Source organism: Panthera pardus, unplaced genomic scaffold (genome assembly GCF_024362965.1).
Source record: "Panthera pardus isolate Hobbes unplaced genomic scaffold, ASM2436296v1 HiC_scaffold_13, whole genome shotgun sequence".
In the NCBI taxonomy this organism is placed as follows: Eukaryota; Metazoa; Chordata; class Mammalia; order Carnivora; family Felidae; genus Panthera; species Panthera pardus.
This window is the reverse complement of record NW_026526688.1, coordinates 68,803,946-68,826,203: the sequence shown is the minus strand read 5'-3', so window position 1 is coordinate 68,826,203 and position 22,258 is coordinate 68,803,946. Positions and strand designations below refer to the sequence as shown.

Here is a 22,258-nt window from a genome sequence, read left to right as displayed (position 1 = left end):
GGGTCTTGTTTTTTAATCCATTCTGATACCCTGTGTCTTTTGGTTGGCGCATTTAATCCATTTACATTCAGTGTTATTATAGAAAGATACGGGTTTAGAGTCATTGTGATGTCTGTATGTTTTATGCTTGTAGCGATGTCTCTGGTACTTTGTCTCACAGGATCCCCCTTAGGATCTCTTGTAGGGCTGGTTTAGTGGTGACAAATTCCTTCAGGTTTTGTTTGTTTGGGAAGACCTTTATCTCTCCTTCTATTCTAAATGACAGACTTGGTGGATAAAGGATTCTAGGCTGCATATTGTTTCTGTTTAGCACACTGAAGATATTGTGCCAATCCTTTCTGGCCTGCCAAGTTTCAAAGGAGAGATCAGTCACGAGTCTTATAGGTCTCCCTTTATATGTGAGGGCACGTTTATCCCTTGCTGCTTTCAGAATTTTCTCTTTATCCTTGTATTTTGCCAGTTTCACTATGATATGTCGTGCAGAAGATCGATTCAAGTTAAGTCTGAAGGGAGTTCTCTGTGCCTCTTGGATTTCATTGCCTTTTTCCTTCCCCAGTTCAGGGAAGTTCTCAGCTATAATTTCTTCAAGTACCCCTTCAGCACCTTTCCCTCTCTCTTCCTCCTCTGGGATACCAATTATGCGTATATTATTTCTTTTTAGTGTATCACTTAGTTCTCTAATTTTTCCCTCATACTCCTGGATTTTTTTATCTCTCTTTCTCTCAGCTTCCTCTTTCTCCATAACTTTATCTTCTAGTTCACCTATTCTCTCCTCTGCCTCTTCAATCCGAGCTGTCGTCATTTCCATTTTGTTTTGCATTTCGTTTAAAGCGCTTTTCAGCTCCTCGGGACTGTTCCTTAGTCCCTTGATCTCTGTGGCAAGAGATTCTCTGCTGTCCTGTATACTGTTTTCAAGCCCAGCGATTAATTTTATGACTATTATTCTAAATTCACTTTCTGTTATATTATTTAAATCCTTTTTGATCAGTTCATTAGCTGTTGTTATTTCCTGGAGATTCTTCTGAGGGGAATTCTTCCGTTTGGTCATTTTGGATAGTCCCTGGAGTGGTGAGGACCTGCAGGGCACTTCCCCTGTGCTATGGTGTATAACTGGAGTTGGTGGGCGGGGCCGCAGTCTGACCTGATGTCTGCCCCCAGCCCACCGATGGGGCCACAGTCAGACTGGTGTGTGCTTTCTCTTCCCCTCTCCTAGGGGCGGGATTCACTGTGGGGTGGCGTGGCCCGTCTGGGCTACTTGCACACTGCCAGGCTTGTGGTGCTGGGGATCTGGCGTATTAGCTGGGGTGGGTAGGCAAGGTGCACGGGGGCAGGAGGGGCAGGCTTAGCTCGCTTCTCCTTAGGTGATCCACTTGAGGAGGGGCCCTGTGGCAGCGGGAGGGAGTCAGATCCGCTGCCGGAGGTTTGGCTCTGCAGAAGCACAGAGTTGGGTGTTTGCATAGAGCGAGCAAGATCCCTGGCAGGAACTGGTTCCCTTTGGGATTTTGGCTGGGGGATGGGCGGGGGAGATGGTGCTGGCGAGCGCCTTTGTTCCCCGCCAAGCTGAGCTCTGCCGTCCGGGGGCTCAGCAGCTCTCCCTCCCTTTGTCCTCCAGCCTTCCCGCTTTCTGAGCAGAGCTGTTAACTTATGACCTCCCAGACGCTAAGTCGCGCTTGCTGTCGGAACACAGTCCGTCCGGCCCCTCCGCTTTTGCCAGCCAGACTCGGGGGCTCTGCTTGGCTGGCGAGCCGCCCCTCCACCCCGGCTCCCTCCTGCCAGTCCCTGGAGCGCGCACCGCCTCGCCGCCCTGCCTACCCTCTTCCGTGGGCCTCTCGTCTGCGCTTAGCTCTGGAGACTCCGTTCTGCTAATCCTCTGGCGGTTTTCTGGGTTCTTTAGGCAGGTGTAGGTGGAATCTAAGTGATCAGCAGGACGCGTGGTGAGCCCAGCGTCCTCCTACGCCACCATCTTCCCTCCAACTCTCTCTTTAGTCTCTTTTAATCTGTAGCTAGGTTGCCAGTTTTCAAGCAGCAAAATGATGTGACCAAATGCCTCCCCATTCTTCCTCTCAAAGATGATACTTGAAAATACAAAGGTGGATTTGATTGAGTGGCTGGGCAGGGAGATTAGTGAGAAGACAGTTGAAGTAATATGAGGGGGTGATGCTTGAACTGAGGCCAACTGAAAGAATGGGGCAGTCAGAGATGGAGTTTAGAAAGAAGATGCAGGTGGAGCTGACCTAGGATGTAAAGTTATAACTTCCAAAACTCTGACATCTAGGGGCTGTTTAACAGGCAATTGTAAATATCCAGTCTAGAGCTTAAAAGAATGTACATCAAATGTAGAAGAATAGTAACCAGGATATATTTGCTAATGAGAAAACTTAACAAGAGGCAAAGCCCTTACCATATTTATTCTTGAAGAATTCAAGATATAAATATCTTAGAATATTTGTTTCTTTTAGGAGCAATTAGAAGCTATCAGTGGAATGGGTGTACAGATATCAGGGTTGGAAACCTCTGATGAATAGTATTAACATTCGTTGAAGAAGTTCTAGTGGCAGTAAGTGACAAACTTTCTATTAATTTGTCCTCCGTTAAAACATGGTTTTGGTAGTAATGATGATGAGGTAATAGCAAACATTTAAACAAGTACTTCCTGTGTCCCACATGCTCTAATAAGTGCTTCATATGCATTATTATACTTATTCCTTATAGCTGACTTGTGGGGTAGCTGTTATCATCAACCCAGTTTTACACATGAAGGGATTGAGGCTTTCAGAGGCTAAGGAACTTGCTAAGGTCTCATTGCTGAAAGTGTGATATGGATTTGAGCCTGGACATTGTGATTTTGCCATGTTAGCTGTTATGCCAATCACCAACTTTTTTCCGGCCTTTTTCATGCCATCATAAGAAATGGCACCATAAAACAAGGATATTTCTTGTGTGCAAGTTAGTACAAGCACATCATCTCTCCCTGCTGCTGGCTTCCCCAGGGGTGATGAAACCCACCTTCAGTTCTACCTACATTATTCTGAGTCCCTAATAATTCTTACATATAGTTCATTTAAACTGAAGTTTACAGCGTCTTTAAATATATCTGAGTTTTTTTTTTTAAGGCAGTTTAGACAGTAAATGTGAGCTATGCTTGTTGATAATGCAAAGCCATGTGTTAGATAACCCTAAATTGATTGCATTAGGCTAGAGTTTGTATATAAAGTTGATTGTAGCAATTGCTTATTTTTGACTAGTTAGAATTAGGTGACAGTGTTAGTGAGCAGCGAAAGTCTATAGATACTCAGGAGATCATGATTTCGTAAGACCAGAAATTCACAGAGACTTATTGTAGATCACTTAATCAGATTCCTAGTAATTGGCCAATCTTGTGATGAAGGGTAATTGCAGCATTTTCTTCTGTAACCCTTGAAGAGACATGTTCCTGCTCTTACCAATTTGTGTAAATGCAGCTTTGAAAATTAAAGAACACTTGTATTTGTGGTGTATATAAATCTGTGATAATTTAATAATACTGTCCCTCTTTTTGGGATCTGTTATTATTAACTCATGAGGGACATTACTTGTCTGTTCTTGGTCTCCCTTGGGCTTCAAGAATAGTCTAGTCAGACTATCAAAGACTTCTAGAGTATGGTTTTATGATCAAGAGATGAGTATTTTTTTTTCCTTATTATGTTTGTGTACTGGTAACTTCTAAGTCTATGGCTTTAATGCGTTCACCAGGTAAATGTAATAGTCTTTTGACCCAACTCTGTACCTCATTTTTCTTATCTATGAAATGGAAACAATAATATTAGTACCTACCCTTTAGTGTTGGTGTTAGGATAATATCAGTACTATGTGTAAAATATGTAGAGCATTGCATACATAATAAGTGTATAAAAATGCTATCATTGTCATCAGTGTTTTGATAATTTACATTTTGGTCTCCCAATTTTTTAGCTGCTTTAAACTTTTGTTTGAAGGAATTATGGTAGTGATGTCTAACTCCCATGATGTTCCTGTTTTAGCATAGACCAACAGGATGACAAAAATGCCACTTTAAGATGTATCAAGGTTAGGGGGAGATTTGTGGTTCTGATAAATTTGAATTTGTAAAAATTTAGAATTTGACCACTTAGAATTCAATATTTGTACTAGAAAGATAGATAAAAGTAGTTGAACTTAGTACAGTGGATGAGACTATCAAGTAATTTCTGCCTTCCTTTCACATGTTATCTACTATGTGCTAGCTATTTTGCTTGCTTAGGAGTACCAAGTTGGATGATGTAAATTCCTAACCTGAGGAACTTTAGGGATATTTTTGCCTGAAGAATTTAAGAAATGAGATAAGCAATATGTCCTTTCAGCTTCAGTTTTTCTTTAGGGGCCAGCCATCCTCACGATTTCAGTTTAATTTATAGTTACATTTGAAGCGCTAAAAACCTTTGGATCAGAAACTCAACCATTATAGTTTTTTAGAAGTGGACACATGCACCCCCACACCCATGTGACAAATATGTGTAACGGTATTTCTGTGCTAACTTTCCACATATATGTCTGTCTGAATGCTTTGGTTTCCAAAAGAGTTTGTGTAACATTTTGTTAGGGGGTTTACCTTTCTTTATTGCAGGAGAGGAAATTGTTCCTCCATTGAAAACAAAACAAAACAAAACAAAAAGCTGCATTGAGGCTTATCCAGTCTTTTTAAAGCATTTTTTATTGAAATCTGTAAATGTGCAATTTAAAACTTCAAGCCTCAGCTGCAGCCCTCATTGCTTGTAGCAGCCTTTTCATTTATTGACTTGGTTTCCTGTTTTCACAGCAGCTATCCTGAATTGTCACTTCTCTGCAAGGCCGCCAGCCCACTGCTGTCCCCTTCGTGCCTTCCCACTCCTCCTCTAGAGACTTTGCTTCAGGCTTTACTTTCTGTTCTCAAATACCCCGTTTATCTGTGGCCACATGTGCCTCTTGACTCACCCATCCCTCCAGGGCTGCAGGGAGAGGTGTCTGGTTTCCTGAACGGTGTGGTTATTCCTGTTCCCTCCTGTGCTTGCGGCCTCTCCTCCTGCCCCCTTTCCTGCAGACTCTAAGTGTGTCTTCCATCTTTAAGAAAGTTCTCCTTTGGAGGTGCGGGGGGGGGGGGGGGGGTGGTGCTCAGTTGGTTAAGTATCCAACTCTTGATTTCAGCTCAGGTCACGATGCCATGGTCTGTGGGATTCAGCTCGGCATTGGGCTCTGTGCTGACAGTGTAGAGCCTGCTTGGGATTCTCTCTGTCCCTCTCTTGCCCCCCCCCCCCCCCATGCTCTCTCTCTCTCTCAAAATAAACAAATAAACATTAAAAAAAAAACTGGTAAACAAAAATACATTGTTTAAAAAAAAGTTCTCCTTTGACTCTTTGGCCCATATCCAATTCTTGTACTGCTTTTTCCTTCCAGATGTGGCCAGGCTTTTATTTTATTATATTATTATTTTTATTTACATTACTCATCTGCTACCTACATTGCTTTAGCTCCTTAAAAAAAAAAAAGAAACAAACAAAAAAAAGAAACAAAATACTTAAAATCGCCTTTCTTTCTCAGCAAGATATAATCATAATTTTTAAGTATCCTCTTTGTCCACGTGTCCATAATTTCTCTTACTTGTATGTGTGTATGGAGAAAATTTTGAAACCTAAGATTTTCATTTACATGAAGAAATTATATTTTTAAAGAATTAGTCTTTGCATAGGACTGTAGAACAAGGATGTTTAGCCACCAAGCTTGGCATGTTATGAGGTATACATGTGCTGTAGGTAAATATGAAAATTCAAATACACGCTTGCACGTACACATCTACCCACGCGTAGATGTACTTGAGAAGATTGTTTTATATACACATGGTAATACTGTAAGGCTTCATAGCAATAATATTTTCATATTTACTATCGGTCTTTAAATTACAATGGTTTATATTTGTGGTGAATGGAAGAGTAAATAAGAGCATTTTTCTTATTTTTTGAATTCATTTTAAAGGAAGATACTCCGTTTTCAAAGGAAGATGAGCCAATAAAGACCTTCATTGTGGTCTAGTTTTGTAATAAAAGAGCTGACAGCACTAGGTGTTAGATTCTTTGTATCAATTTTTTTGCAAAACTACTTAGTGAATAAAACCCTCTGAACTCTCAAATTTAGCGATTTAAAGAAATATATAGTCAATAAATAAGGCTTTATTATTTCATATGCATTCTGTTAAGTACGAGTTAGTGGTAGTTTTCCAGAGTCAATTTTTTTCAGATTTGGCTGCTCTTCTAACTTTGATAAATTGTTTCTTGAGCCCTTGAATATATCCCTCTACCCTCAGTATAGCTGAATGACTGATTGATGTATTGTAATAAATATGTAATGTGCACTGACATTTTTTCTTTCAGTCAAAAAAAGAAGTGTTTTGAATAACTTAATGGCTCCCAAGACATCACTCCTTCATTTCATTTTTTAAATGAGTTTTAGAAGTTTAAGAATGACTCCTTAATGAGGCTACAGAATTTTCAGCTTTACTAGTTCTTCAGTAGTTTTATGTTGTTCATTCTGCTGGTTAAGTGAAACATGATTTTTAGAAAATACAGGTCTACTATATTCCCAATATTTTCAAAATACTAATTTTCCCCCCAAATGAAGCTGAAATAGCCTTAGTATTTTCATCAGTTTTCAGAGTTCTTACTGATGATGCTTTCCTTTTTCATGGTTCCAAGCCCCTGTAATTGAGTTGCTAATGAATGGAGAATAAAGATTTTCTGAAGAACTTTATGTGAGAATGGTGCTTTTTTTCCCCTAGAGTTTTTATTTATAAAAGTGAAGTAATGTCCTTATAATTTAGAACTTTTAGGAAATAAAACAAAAAGTTCCCCTCTACTTTTTAAATGTGTTTTTTTCATAGGTATGGTAATTTATATATAACTAAATATTATTAAGTATATAATTTTATTATAAAATATTTCTTCTCTATGGGTTAAAAATATAAATGCTAAAACCTTTAACTCTTGGTAGAGCTCTTTCTAAAATAGGTTTTATATTTTATGCCTGAGTAAAAATGGTGTGGGCTTACCTTTCTTTTGACCTGATATTCTTAGGGTCACTTACAATGCTGTGTTGCCTTAATTAATCTTGTGAGTGTACTTTGTGCCATTGGCCATACAAAAATAAATAACACAAACAATACATATTTGGTCTTTGAACTTATAGCTAGCTTACCGCCCCATCAGAGGAGAAAAAATGAAAAAAAAAAAAAACAACTAATGATTAAACTTTTTGATAAACCCAGTAACAAAAGTGAGGTAATGCATTTGTGAAAAAGATTAAAATTATTGTGTATCAGAAAAGCCATCTGCATATTGGAAGGCCGCCATTGTTAGAACTTCTTTTTTAAGCCATGGAACACTTTGTTCATAGGAAATCCTATTTAGCTCAATAGCAGTAGCTATTATGGTTAGAAGAAGGTTGAACAGTGTGTAGTCCCAAGAGGCTCACAAAGTGCATGTTCAAAACCTCTGATGTGAGCGAACTGCTGGATCCTGTAAAAGGATAGAGGATAATTTGCTGTAAATAAGTAAAGTTATTTTCTTGTTGGTTTTTGGCACAATTGCATATTTGAGAGTCAAATCTGAGCCCATCAGAAGAGTATAATGAGAAGTATAGGTGAGCAGAAATAAGGACCTGCACTTAAGCAGAGGGCTTTGATTAAGAGGCCTGGGGCTTGGGGGGTTGGGAGGCACTGAAAGAACCTGATGATAGGCTGTGGAGAAGGAGAATAGGAAGATTTTCTGTTTTCTGGTTTTATCCTCTTGTTGGATGCTAGTGCCCAGATAGTGGATGCAGAAAAAGAAACAGGCGTTTTCCTAGTTTTGGTCACTGTGGCTGGCCCTGTGGGATTCCTGGCTAGCTGTCTCCGGTTAGTTATTGGAGTTTTTGTTCGTCTTCATTTTATTTCCCTTTCTGGTGTTTTACCCCAGATGTGGAGCCGGTAACCCACATACAAATGATAAGAATCCTGTCTCTATTTCTCTCAGATGCCAGCAGCTTTGTTGTTTGAATATGGCATAACATCCTCTCTAAAATAGCCACAAAATGGGTATTTGATGTGTGGGGTCTTGGTGGTCCATAACTTCTCTATGATTGCTGTGTACCCACCTCTTCCCCGACTGGTCTTCCTAACCACTGTTTGCACACACTTCACTGGTGCTGGCCTCACCCTTTCTTATTCACCATGACTTCCGTGTTCTTGCTTCTCTGTGTTCTAATGCCCTTGTTAGCGTTGCCCCAGAGAAAACACTGTAGAGGTGCCTCTTCGCATCCCTGGGTCACTTCTGACTTGTGCCAATGCCACGTTGCACTTGATCTGCTAAAGTGGGAGGGATTCCTTCTTGGAGCTCCAGTGCCCTCCTCATGCCATATTTTGTCAGGGTCATCTTGCAAAGCGCTAATTTCTGGTTCAAAATTGTTTGGATTTTGCAAAGGTACCGTTCTTACCATTTTTTCAGTTTCTGTTTGTGGCCACCACCCCTTGCCACCTTAGATATTTATTTTGAGTTCAATATTACTCTAAGTATCCTTTGCCCACACCTGCCTCCCCCACTCTTGCCACTCTTCTTTTGTTACAAACCTTTCTCTCTCCTCACTTTGCCTTTATTTCCTATATTACCATAAGCTGCCATAAGCAGCCCTTTTGGGTTGATTGGGCTCCACAAAACTTGATTAAGTTTTCATATTGTATTAATAATTGAATAAAGTAGCCTTTTCATGTTACTTTTTTGCTCTCTAATAGCCATCTTTGCTGAGCTAAATAGTTTTCTTTGGGTGGTGATCAATGATTCTTTCAACTCCCTGGTCAACTTCAACTTGATCACTTGTATTAGCTTCCTGCTTTGTAAATAAGGAATGTGAACACCACACGCAGCTCTTTCATGTGGAGACATCGCCACCGTGTGGACTGACAGGATATTGCTGAGGAAGTTCTTTTAGCCTAGTTTCATTTTTCTGATGACTGGTAAATTGACATTCACATCTTTGACTTTCACTTTAAATACTATATCTGAGTTGGTGTGTATTATTAATTCATTAAGAAAATAGCTGAGTGCCAATTAAGCATTGTGTAGTATATATGTATATTGGGGTGCTGGTGAGTTAGAGGAGTTTAAAAGCTAATGGGGGATGACTCCTAAAATACATATTATGACTGGCAACTGTTTAATGTGAGCATGTACAAAATGCTCTGGGAACTTAGGAGGAGAGTGACTCAATTTATTTGGAAGCCACTAAAACACTTCTCAGAGGAAGTGGTAGTTAGCCTGGAATTCAAAGGATGAGTAATAAGCTTACTAGATAAAAGGTACTGTTTAGAAGCTGGAACAGCAGGTTTGTCCAAAGGCCCTGAGGCTTTGGTGGGGAAAAAGTCAGCATGGCTGAACAGGTGAAGTTTGCAGTATAGGATATTTGGGGTTATGAGCAGAGGATAAAGTTGTGCATTGGCCTTTTTAGAAATGGTCATAAGAGAGGAAAAGAGATGAAGAGAGCTAGTATTTTTTATGTACCTATTATGCAAGAACCTGCATATATACTGTTTTGTTAAATCCAAGTAACGTTGTGAAAAAGGTATTGGTAGCCCCATTTTACAGTTGAGGAACTAGAATCTTAGAATTTAAGTTCACCAGGATCACATGGCTGGTAGGAAAGAATATATGTTCCCAAACCTTTGTCCTTTGCATAGCCACATACTGCTTCCTTCACGTGCTTTGTCAAGGGGTTTGGACTTTCTCCTGTTAGGGAACCATGGGTTATAAGCAGAAACATGATCTGCTTTACCTGAGCAAATGATAACTAAAATGGTGTCCAGTTTCTACCTGGTACAGCACATAGTTCCGTCTAAAAGATTCAGTGTAGTTGGAGGAAGACACCTAAATACCTCAGGACTAAGAATTCAAAGAGAAAAATATAAAATAGGATGAAATTAGATGGGATAAATATTTTGGAATTTGGAAAACAGTGACTGAGAAGATGTTATTACAGAAATAGGGTTTGAGCCATTGCTTTAAGGTACAGTGTGATTGAGAAGATGGAGAAGGGCAAGTATCTTGGACAGACTGGAAGAGGTGGGAAGGGACAGGCAGGAAAGGAGCCTCCCGGAAGTAATGGGTTTGTGTTGAGGAGCAGAAGGAAATAAGGTGGGGAGAGAAGGACAGCAGATTACACACTTGCCTCTTCCCTGTTATTCCAAGTCTACACTTGCCATTTTGGTTTAGTCTTGTCTTAAAGGACATTGTTCATTTTTGATTACTTCAGAGTCCTTTTAATTATACTGGGAGTGAATCAATCATGGTCCGTTTAAATTTTTGTTTTGTTTGGGTTTGTTCATTTTTTTCCTCGTTGATGAAATAAAAAACAGGAGGCTTTTAGAGTACCTTGTCACACACCTAGGCTTTGTGGCTTTCATTTTGTCAATTGCAGAATGGGCTGTATTGGCATCAAATCGGTTGTCCAGTATAGTTCTTAGTTTAGTCTAAAAAATTATAGGTCTTTTCTAAGTGTCCATTTTGGCTGATCAGAGAGACTTGTGAAGTACTACTTTGCTGTATGTTCCTTTTTAATCTTTAGGCCACTCTTTTCAATCCATCACTGGTGATGTTAAGTCTTAGGTTATTTAGAAATGCCATCAGGTTTATTCCAAGATTCAGCTTTTTGCATTAGCTCATAATTCCACCCTTGGCATATGCATGCATGCATGCGTGTGTGTGTGTGTACAGAGAGAGAGAGAGAGAGAGAGCGAGCATGAGAGCGAGCATGTGCATGCAGGGGAGAGGCAGAGGGTGTGGGAGAAAGAGAATCTTAAGCAGACTCCATGCCCAGCATGGAACCTGATGTGGGGCTCAGTCTTATGACCATGAGTTCATGACCTGAACTGAAATCAAGAGTCAGATGCTTAACCAACTGAGCCACCCAGGCACTCCAAAATTAATTAATTAATTTTAGAGGAAGAGCACACGAGAGCATTGTGAGCAAGGGAGAGGGACAGAGGAGGAGAGAGAGAGAATCCTGAGCAGACTCCATGCTCAGTGTGGAGCCTAATGCAGAGCTCCATCCCATGACCCTGGGATCATGACCTGGACCAAAATCAAGAGTGGGATGCTTAACTGACTGAGCCACCAGGTGCCCCCCCCCCCCCCCACTTAGCTCATATTTTTAAAACATAAAACAATTATTTGGGGAAAAAATAAAAACAACACTGCTGAATACAACACCTGCAACTTACTTGCATAGGTATTGATAGAGTTGTACTTTTTTTTTTCTTGTAGTTTTTCTAAAGATTTTTCAAAGTTGACAAGCCTCATGCATAAGAATCACCCGGGATCTTTGTTTAAAAGGCACTGTGATGGATCTCCCACCTAGTGATCACAGATTGTGGGATTGGGTGGAATAGGTAGAGCCTGGGAGCATGCATTCTTATCCCAAGTGATTCATAAGCATACCAAAGCTTGACAACCATTAGGCAAAGTGAAATCCCAGTATTAGTTCCAGATAATTATTATTGTTATAGTCCATCTTCTGTTAGCTAGCTCCAAGGAAAGCTGAGTTTACAAACCTTGCACTTATTTCATCCATAGTAATTTGTCTTCAAAATGGACAGATACAGAATAACTAGAAAGCCAATGAATGTTTGTTATATTCTCTATGTCAAAGTTAATCTACACCATGGTACATGATAAAAAGCTCTAGAATAATTATGTTTTTCAGTCAAAAATTTTTTCAAATTTTTATTTATTTTTGAGAGAGAGAGAGAGAGAGAGTAGGAGAGACACAGAATCTGAAGCAGGCTCCAGGCTCTGAGCTGTCAGCACAGAGCTTGATGTGGGGCTCGAACCCGTGAACCGTGAGATCATGACTGAGCCAAAGTCGGATGCCCAACCAACTGAGCCACCCAGGTGCCCCAGCTCTAGAATAATTATTATTTGCATTTCATGAGCATTGTTCATTTAATCCTTGCAGTCACTTTAGTAAGCTGCCAAGGCCACATAGCTGGTAAGCAGTGACCTACCTTAATTTCCTATTTTTCTAGATTTCAGTTCTCTTTGGTGATAAAGGGAATATTGTAGGAGCACTTTTTACTTCACCTAAATTAGAATTTAGTAATAATGTTGTCACTTTATGTTAAGAAAGATGAGTAAGTTTTTTCCCCCAAACTAGGTAAATGATTGTAGATTGCAAAAACCAGTGATTAAAATCTGGACGGAAAAGGGTATGAATTATTTCTGAAGTATTATGCTTTGTATTCTCATTTGAGAAATCATTTAACTTTTATGGTTTCATTGGAACTGAACTCTATTCAATAATATGTCTCTGTACATTTTCACAAGGCATTGCCATCAAGGACTAAGTAGTTGTGAAATTGGTTAAGACTGGACTTGGGGGAAATGGTGGTCAACTGCTGCTTTGTTTGTAAGCAAATAACAAAATGAAAATGATTACTTGATAGTCATTGGTCTTTTAAATATTCAGAATTGTAAATAGAATTTTTTGTCCATTAAAAACTTTTGGAATTTATTTACATGCCCCCCAAAGGACAGACTTGGGGGAGATTGCTGAGGACGCCCTTGCACACACATGTGATTCATTGTGATACAAGACAAGTGCAGCATGCATCTCCCTGTTGTACTCTTTACAACAATGGGGTATGCTCCGTGTACTTCCTTTCCACCCCTTCCCCTGGCTAGAGTGTGAATACGGTGGTGAGGTTTGGAGTTGCCACCTTAGAATATGACATGGATGCTATGCATTGGGGTGACTAAGCCCCTCAATAGAAAGAGCCTAAGTTCTTCATACCATGGAACTACTATATCAGTCTTGGGTCCTTGGTGCTAAGGCTGTTATAATATGTGTGAGAGAGAAATGAACTCCCTCCTGGTTAAGCCATTACTATAGTGTTTAGTTTTTTGTTTTGTTTTATTAGTAGCTGAGCTTGTATCCTAACTAATATATTTGGCAAACTTGGCTGTGTAAAATAAAATAACTTACACATAGCAAAAAGCACAAAGGATAAAGCAACAGAGGAAAAAGGTATTCACAGCACGTATTTCAAAAAGGTTAATTTTGGAGTGCCTGGGTGGCTCGGTTGGGCATCCAACTCTTGATTTTGGCTGAGGTCATGATCCTAGGGTCCTGGGATGGAGCCCCCACATCAGGCTCTGCATTGAACATGGAGCCTGCTTGGGATTCTCTCTCCCTCTCCTTCTGTCCCTTTCCCCCTGCTCCTGTGCACGTGCACTTCTCTCTAAATAAAAAAGTAAAAGATTAAAAAAAATGACTTTTTTTCTTTTGAGAGAGAGCAAGCACATGCACGTGAGCAGGGGATGGAGGGAGGAAGGGAGGGAGGGAGGGAGAGAGAGAGAGAGAGAGAGAGAAAGAGAAAGAGAAAATCTTAAGCATGTTCCATGTGGGGACTCTATCCCACAACCCTGGGATCATGACATGAACTGAAATCAAGAATCGGACACTCAACCAACTGAGCCACCCAGGTGTCCCAAAAGGTCAATTTTTATAAAGAAATAAAAAAAAATAAGAAAAAAGATGCTCTTGTAATAATAAGAAGAAAAAGAAATGAAAAAAATTGTACTAAGGTGCCCTTGTCATCAAGCAGATTGGCAAAAGCCTAAAAGATTGATAAAAAGCCTCAATGGTAGAATTCCTCGTGCTCCCCTATGGTTTACCCCTCCCCCACTCTGCCTCAGCTGCACCATCGTGTAGTCCTTGCTAGGCCATGTCAGCCTCTGCACTAACATTCTGGATCCTCCCTGCCCTTTGCTGGGAAGGGAAGGCTGGTCCCTTAGGAAGTCAGCTGGCTGTCAGCCCCTTCCTTTACTCAGATGTGCTCTTCTCATTGACACTTACCTTGCCCACCCATTTCCAGTGGTATCACCCCCCATTTTCCTTACCCTGTACTAATTTCTCTCCCCAGAGCACTGATTTATAATTTACCAATTTATTATTTTTATTGTTTATTATCTGTGTTGTCCCACCAGAATATAAACTCCATGAGTGAAAGGGCCTTTTCCTTGTTGTTGAGGTTCTCTGAAGTATCCTAAGCACCTAGAATAAGCCCTTATCCTAAAATTGTGAAACATTTGTTTGTTAAACAAATATAACAAACTGTAGTAGTAAGGCTGTGCGGAAGTAAGTAGGCAAATAAGTTGCTGAGCACCTGTGGAAGACAATTTGACATTTATCGTACCCTTTGACCCAGCAGTTGTATTTCTGGTTACTAGGTCCAGTCAATACTGTATGCACAAGGTTACCTAAAGCACTTTTTATTAACATATTTTTAAATAATTGCAAATGATTAAAAACAACAGAAATGACTGTCACTAGGGGTTGGCCAAGGCAAATACGGCACATCTGTAAGAAAGCCGGCTTCTCATGAAGAGATCTCTAAGAGTTACCACAAAGGAAAGAACACTATAGAGTACGCTATCTCTCCATAAGAAGAAAAACAGACCACGGAGAGAATGAGAATATATGTCTATTCTTCTGTGCATACACATAAAGAAATTCTGAAAGAATATCTAACAAGTGTGGTAGAAAAATGTGCGAGCATGGTAGACGGAAAAAGGTTGGGAAAACCTGAGTTTCACTGATTACTTCTTTCTACTTTGTTTTATCAAGCAGGGAAAATATTTTCAGTTCAAAACATCTGAAGATAAAACTTAGGATGGTAGGTGCAGTAGGTCTAAGGAACATTACAACATTTAAATATACTGATAAATATCTTTAGCTTATTGGGGAGACAAAAATAATTTTTAGAAGCTTTTTTTTTTCAAGTTTATTTATTTTGAGAGAGAAAGAGAGAGAGAGAGAGTGAGGAAAGGGCAGAGAGAGAGGAAGAGAGAGAATCCTAAGCAGGCTGTGAGCACAGGACCTGATATGGGGCTCGAGCTCACAAACTATGTGATCATGACCTGAGCTGAAGTCGAGTTGGATGCTCAACCGACTGAGCCAGCCACCCAGGCACCCCGGAGTTTATAAAAAGTAACTTAAAAAATGATTCCAATAGTCAAATAGTGGTATTTTTATGTATGTGTTTTATGCTATTTCATTGTTCTTCATGGTTCTAAAAGAAACATGGGTACTATACTTTGTGCTATATATGGTTTAATTTTGTTGTTGTTGTCATAGATAATCATCTGATTTTGTTACCTTTTCTTTTCAGTCCTGATGATATTGGGACCTGCTGGTATATACTTCTCTCTGGTTCCGTGTTCATTAAGGAATCCATGTTTCTTCCAAGAAGCAGGTATTGTATAGACATTCTGTAATGGATTTTCCATGAAGCTTAAAATCTCTTTGTCGAATTGAGTTCCTTTGCAGAATTCTGTTGTTTCCTCTTCTGACAGAAAGCAAGAGACTACCTTGGGGCATTGATCTTTAAGAAAGGATTACTTTATGTTTAAACACTGTTACAATCTCTTTAACCAAGGGAAAGAACAAAAGACATGTTGATCACATGTCCATTTGTTATAGGAACACATCGGGCTAGTTTAGGGCACATTTGTTCATTGGGAATAAAATCTGTCTCCATTAAAAGGCACTCTCATAAACATCTAAAGAGAAGCAAAGAAAGTTCATTGAGACCTCATGGAACTAGAAATAGAAAGCCAGGGACTGTTGTTGACTTTTCTGCTTCTCGGGACCATATGGTCTCTCATTCTTGCATTTGTCTGTGGACTGGCTCCCCGCTCTCTAAGGCTATTGATGTTTTTCTCCCTGTGATTTTAGCTTACAGGTGCTGACTATTGACTTGTGAGCTTATGTCCCTAATGTTTCCGTCATTTGACTGTAGTGCCTGTGTCTTTTCTTTGGATTCTTCAGGCTACAGTCTGATTGGCCGGGCTTGGGGCAGATATGCACCTCGTTCCAATCAGCTATGGCCAAGGAGGGTTAGGGCTCATCTGTTACACACATATGTTCAGTTCCCTGACTGAAGGTGTCAGCCACTAAGTTTTACTAGTTATTTTTTACCCCAATTGTTTATTTTTCACAGTTGTATATTTTTATTTTGACTAAAATTTAAAACATTTTAACAGATTAAATATCTTTATTTAAATTTACTAAATAAATATTTAAATGGACAAAATTTATTAAAGCAAAGTGACTGCTCCCCACCACCCCCCCTTCTATAACTTCACTCTCTCATGAAAATATTTAACTGTATTCTTTTTTTTTTTAATTTTTTTTTTTAACATTTATTTATTTTTGAGACAGAGAGAGACAGAGCATGAACGGGGGAGGGGCAGAGAGAGAGGGAGACACAGAACCGGAAGCAGGCTCCAGGCTCTGAGCCATCAGCCCAGAGCCCGACGCGGGGCTCGAACTCACGGACTGCGAGATCGTGACCTGAGCTGAAGTCGGATGCTTAACCGACTGAGCCACCCAGGCGCCCCTATTTAACTGTATTCTTGATGAGTAATTCTGAATGGGTCAGGGACAAATTAAGAATCTTATTTTAAAAACATGAACAAACATTTATAAAATGTCAGAGTCAGATAGGGAGAGGCAATTTATACATGCCTGGGTGTGGTAATAGAAGGCACTGGGATGGCCTTTGGAGGTAGGGACTTGGGTAGTGAGAGAGTGCCAGAGGCGCATTGCATCTAGTGAAAAACAATCTCTGGTGCAATTCCCATGCCTCTTTGCCCTCTGCTTCTCCGAGATCAGACTGGCAGGCATTATTCTCTTTGGAAAATAGCCCCATGAGGGAGAGAGGCTGGCTCTATTGCCTGCCTATTTGTGGTTGTTCTTATAGTAGCGATAGTTATAGTAATGGAATTAGCACTGGTAGTGGTAGTAGCAGTAATAAAGTGATGATGGAAAAATAGCTAAGGCTTTGACAGTGCTTTCTATTTACCAGCTCACCATTTTGAATATTGTGTGTGTGTGTGTGTGTGTGTGTGTGTGTGTGTGTGTGTGTGTGTGTGTGAGATCGTTTAGTATTGCAACTACCCTTTGAGGTAAGTATAATTTTCATCTGCATTTCGAGACTGAGGAAACTGGCAGTACAGTATGGTGGGTGGTTGTGCCTCCTGGAATTCTGCCTGGGATGCTGGGAGTGAGCCGATGAACCAGCTCCTATAGTTCTAGGAATTCTGTTTCCCAGAGGAATGGAGAATTGATTAACGTTCTTCTCCTTCAAATACAGGACCTACTTACTTTTTGGTCTCTTTTTGGGGGCTCTAACTCTGTTTCTGAACTTGGATGAAGGTATAGTCAAACAATATTTAAGCGGTGTATTTTTTAATTATGTATAATTTTAATATAAAAAGTAATAATAAGTAGTGTGTAAATTAGCAAAGGTAAAGAGATGGAAAAAATCACTTATAATCTCTCATTCAAAGTAATAATTCTGTAATACTCTATAGTGTTTTCCTATCTAGTCTTACATGTATGTGTTTCATGTACTGAAGAGCATGCTTAATAAACAATGTAATATCTTGTTTATTTCAATTAAAGAATATGTGTACATATAAGTGTTGCCTTGTAATATTAAAAGCTCTTTAAAAAGTTTGCTCTTTATGTATCTTGATGCCTGTTTAATTGTTCAGTTATTTGAACTTTCCACAGTTTAGTTAATAATTGTAAGGGTACATTTTTGATGGCTTTTCATTATAAATATTGCTTTAATGACTGTGATTTGAAATTTATGTATCTTAAAGGAGGACAGAGGTTAGTGACTTCATTATTCTATTAATGCAAGGTCTGTTATACGAAACAAATCTATAGACTGAGACCCTAGAACAGTGAAGGAGCCTGTGATGGTCTTTTTTCAGTACCAGCCATCATTAACTAGTCAAGTAACAGCTTGTTCTAACTTCTGGAAAGGGAACCTAATGTTCAGAAAACTGCTGTTCTGGAAGAAAGAGGACTTGTAGTTCAGACCTATTTTATGAACACATTGGACTCTATGCCTAATTATTTTAAAAGATGACATAAGTTACTCCTTCTCTGGCTGGATGTCAAATGCTTGCAAGCCAGTACTTTAATGGGATGAAGGAAGGAATGGTGTTTCAGTCTGAATGACAAGCTAGTACTATATATAGGCTATGTCTTCACGTTGCACCTGTGACATTTGCTCTAAGTTGTTTGTTTCTATCGGTGATGTTGCCTTAGGAATAGTGTTCATACTGTTTTAATAGGAAGGAGTTTCTACTGGTGCTGTGCTAAAGGTTGACACTAGTGATGCATATATATTTATTTCTCCACAAAATATTGAGGTTTGATTAAAGAATAGTATGGTTGAGGTGTTAGTAACAATCTGGTTTTATAAAACTAGTTCACAGATGATTCTCCACATTTATCATATTTTTATCATGTTAGTGTGGAAATTGTTTATTGGTATATATAATAAGTAACCTGATCACTCATTTTGACAGCTAATTCACCCTAAACAGTTAGTTTTGAATCAAAATACTTTGAAGAATATTTTTATGTTTTTACCTAATTCTCATGAAATTGCTTTGACACCTGATTATCATCAAGTGAGAAGGATGATATACATTGCAAAAAATCTGCCATTTGGCTTCTAAGTTTCATTTGCTGTATTGAATTCCTTGATTGACATTGAGGTCAGCACTTTATGGTTTTTAAAAAAAATTTTTTTTTGTTTTCTTTTTAGATAAATGTTCTTTGGGTTGCATACCTTTATGTTGTTGAAACATGAATCATTTTCCCTGTTAAGAGTTATGACATTCACGGAGTCTATTAATTCCTTTGAGACCATCAGTGACAGCTTACTCACTTTTTTCTGTTCTAAGCAATTTAAGTGAAATGAATGTTTTTGTGAGTTTTATTGTAAATCTATTAGAAATATATCAAGGTTTGAAATGCTGGTATTTGTACAAATGGCAGTAATGTCATTTATAATGTTATTACATATAATGTTGCCCTAATACAGGGCGAAACTCTTATGTGGAGTAAAAATTTGTAGTCCTGAAGCAATGTACGATTTATAGTAATGGTTTTTCTCAGTCTTATTTAAAAATAAATTCAGTTTCTTTGATCAGAAAGGTGGTGAACAAAGGTAATTTAGCAATGCAACAAAGGTTATTGTCATTCTCACTTAGGAAAACGTCAGAGGAGACATTTGTCATAGATGAAGATAGAAACAGTGTAAATTGGATGTGTTTTTCCAGTCCTTTCAGCAGAGTAGCGGTAGTCACTGAGTTGTGCATGTTGTGTACCGCACAACTCAGCGATGTGCTGTTTTAACCACAGTAATAGACCGTGAAAAGCAGAGAGTGGTGAAATATTTTGATGAAGGAGTTTTTACCCCCTAACTTTTTCAAAGGCATCATTTGCAACAACAGTGGAGCTGGAAAGCAAGAGATGAAAACTGTCTCATCTAAAGTTGCAGGTTTAGAAGTGTTTTTCTTGTACTTTTGTTTATTCTACATAATGGGCAGGAAGATAATAATGTTCATTGTCCTAATGTGTTCTAAATCAGTGTTATTTATGGAACTTTAATAGAAATTGTTGTATACTTAAAATTTTCCCACTTTTAAAATTGTCCCATCCTACGAATGCTGAACCTATTTTGTAGTAAATTCACAATTTAGTAACTTGGATTAACATGTTATTTTAATATGTTAATCCAGGCTGCTGGGTTAAGCCAGGCTTCTGGCTTCTTTGGAAGGCTGAGAATTTTAGATATAGAAGATAGGCTTAGACTGTGCGTCTAAACTTTCACTTGCTATTTGGATTGTTTGTTAGAGAAGAAGACAGTACCTATATTGTATATTAATTCAGAGTTGGAATCTTTTCCTAGTAATTTATCAGTCATTTTACATTTATTTGCAAAAAACAGAATGCTAGATGTTTAAACATTACTGTCATACAGACTCTTTCTTTGAGTTTATGTTGATCATAATCCTGGGGGGGGGGGGAGATCACTTTATTTAAAATGTTGAACCTGATTTTCTCAATAGAATCAATTTTATCATAGAAGCCCCAAGGAAGGGCCTTTTAGTAGAAATGACCATGCATCCCACCACATTCAAACATAAATAATATTTTTATTGCTCTGGTAGCTAAAAACTTTCTATATTTTTTATATGCCGTGCAATTAGTAAACAAATCTCTTCATAGCAGTGTGGCAGGGGCTGTGAGTTTGAAGGAAAAAATAAGCCCGGGGTGGCCATACCCTAAACACTTCAAAGATGCCAATAAATGGGTTGTAATCAAAGATGGGAGCCAGAGGACCTGGGGTCAAAAACCTGTCTATACAGAGGGCTGGAGGCTTCTAGTGCACGGATGCTAGGGTCCAGCTACCAGGTGGCCAGACAGCAGACTTAGTGGGACAAGTAATCTGTACACTGTAAGTGTCGTGAGAAGTTATGTCTGCAGCTGGCAAAGCACTGTCCGTGGAAACTGCTGAACACTGAAATGCCATAAAAATTTAGGATTAGTTCATAGGCCTTTTTCATATTTATGGGTCATTCTGTCTCATTCTAAAGTAAGTTTGGTAGAGTTTAAATTTTGAGGCATATTTGCATGTCATTTCAAATAGTAGTTGAAACTCGCATTAAGTCCTGCTGTGTGGTCTCTGTAGTAAGTTCTGGAGTATGCAGAGGAAACAAAATGGTCTACTCCCTGCTGTCACATAATTTAGTATCTGGTTGGGGAGATGAGGCAGTCCTATATGAAGCATGAAAAAATCGCATAGGTGTCGTTAAATAATACAGTGTAAATTGATGTAGCAAAGACCACACACAATGCAAAAGACCTTCCAAGATTAGTGGTGTTTTAATGTATGTGGTAATGAGGAGTAGCTCTTAAGTGCATTCTGAGTTAGGTTTATGATTTGGATTGTTGGACAGTGGTTGGAAAGGAAGTCTGGACATACTAAAGAGCATGAGTGATGGCACAGAAATAAGATTGAAGGTGGGGCAGTTCATACATAAGCGATAGCTTGAGTGGAGTCACAAGAATAGGATCATTTATCCAGAACAGACATGCACTTTAGGGAGTGAACTAGTTGCAAAAGCATTGGTGATGGTGGCATTAATGAGAAGTCTAGTTTACAAAGCTGTGGCAGTTGGCTGGAAAGGCTAGGGTTGTTGGTAAGTTAGGTGTCAAGGAACGTTGGCAAGAGGTTAGGAGAAATGCACACATCATTTATTTGTATCATGTTGGCTGTGTCCATTTACAAGCAGTACTTCTCTTTCATTGATACCAAATATATCCACAATTTAAAAATTAAAATTGTGGTATGGTACTCTCAAACTCACATTTTAAATTAGAGCTGGCAGCTATAATGAGGAGAAGTGGGGAAACAAGACATTTAACTAATCAGTTCTGAGAGGCTGAAATACTATTCTCATTATGATTCACATGACAAACAATGAGCTACTTGAGTTTAAAAATCACAGACCTACTTTCTGCTTGCCAGTGCTAGATGATAAGTTAATTGATTGCTCTGAAACTTGCTAGTTTTTTTTTTTTTTTTTCCCCCAGTAATGGAAGAAGGTGAAACAGTGGAAGAGTGATTCTGTGTTTATGTGGTAGGGACTGAAAACACAACTAACTATTCCTTATTTCATGTGAAGAGGTCATATAGGATTAGAAAATCGTATTCTTGAAAGAGTACAAATGTGTTATAAGTCATATGATGCCTTATTGGAGATGGAATATGGCTTTAAAAAATAACTCACTGATGGGGTGCCTGGATGGCTCAGTTGGTTAAGTGCCTGACTTTTGATTTTAGCCCAGGTCATGATCCTCAGGGTCATGAGATCAAGCCCTACATGGAGCTTGCTTAAGATTCTCTCTCTCCCTTCCCCTCTATCCCTCCCTGGCAATCCTTTCTCTTTCTCTCTCTCTCTCTCTCTCTCTGTCTCTCTAAAAAAAAAAAAAAAAAAAAGAAGAAGAAGAAAAAAGAAAAAAAAACTCGCTGATAAATGTTATGAAAGGGTAACTTTATTAGACATTAAGTGTATCCAGATGGCATGAAAGTAAGGTGAGGATCAGAGCTCTGGAGATTGTACATTACAGGTAAGATTTACCTTCAGTTATTAGCCAAATCACAACAATGGTGGTATAGATTAAGCATGGAAGAGAAATTGTGGTTAGTGAAGAAGGAAGGGGGGGAAAAAGGTATAAGTCATCTCAAAACTGCTCTCATTGGGTTTTTAAGGTAATGTATTGGTCTAACATACCTACCTTTCCATCATGGGGAGATATTGGTAACTTATAATAGGAA

At 38.9% G+C, this 22,258-nt stretch overlaps 1 protein-coding gene across 6 annotated transcripts in view; it reads left to right on the top strand.

The window, feature by feature from the left end:
• Positions 1-22,258, top strand: part of RAPGEF2 (Rap guanine nucleotide exchange factor 2) — a 252,907-nt gene that overhangs the window by 91,094 nt on the left and 139,555 nt on the right. For all 6 annotated transcript variants that reach the window (XM_053901165.1, XM_053901161.1, XM_053901162.1 and 3 more), the window contains exon 4: positions 15,218-15,301. In XM_053901165.1, coding sequence (XP_053757140.1) covers positions 15,218-15,301 — 84 coding nt within the window. The remainder of the gene's footprint in view (positions 1-15,217; positions 15,302-22,258) is intronic.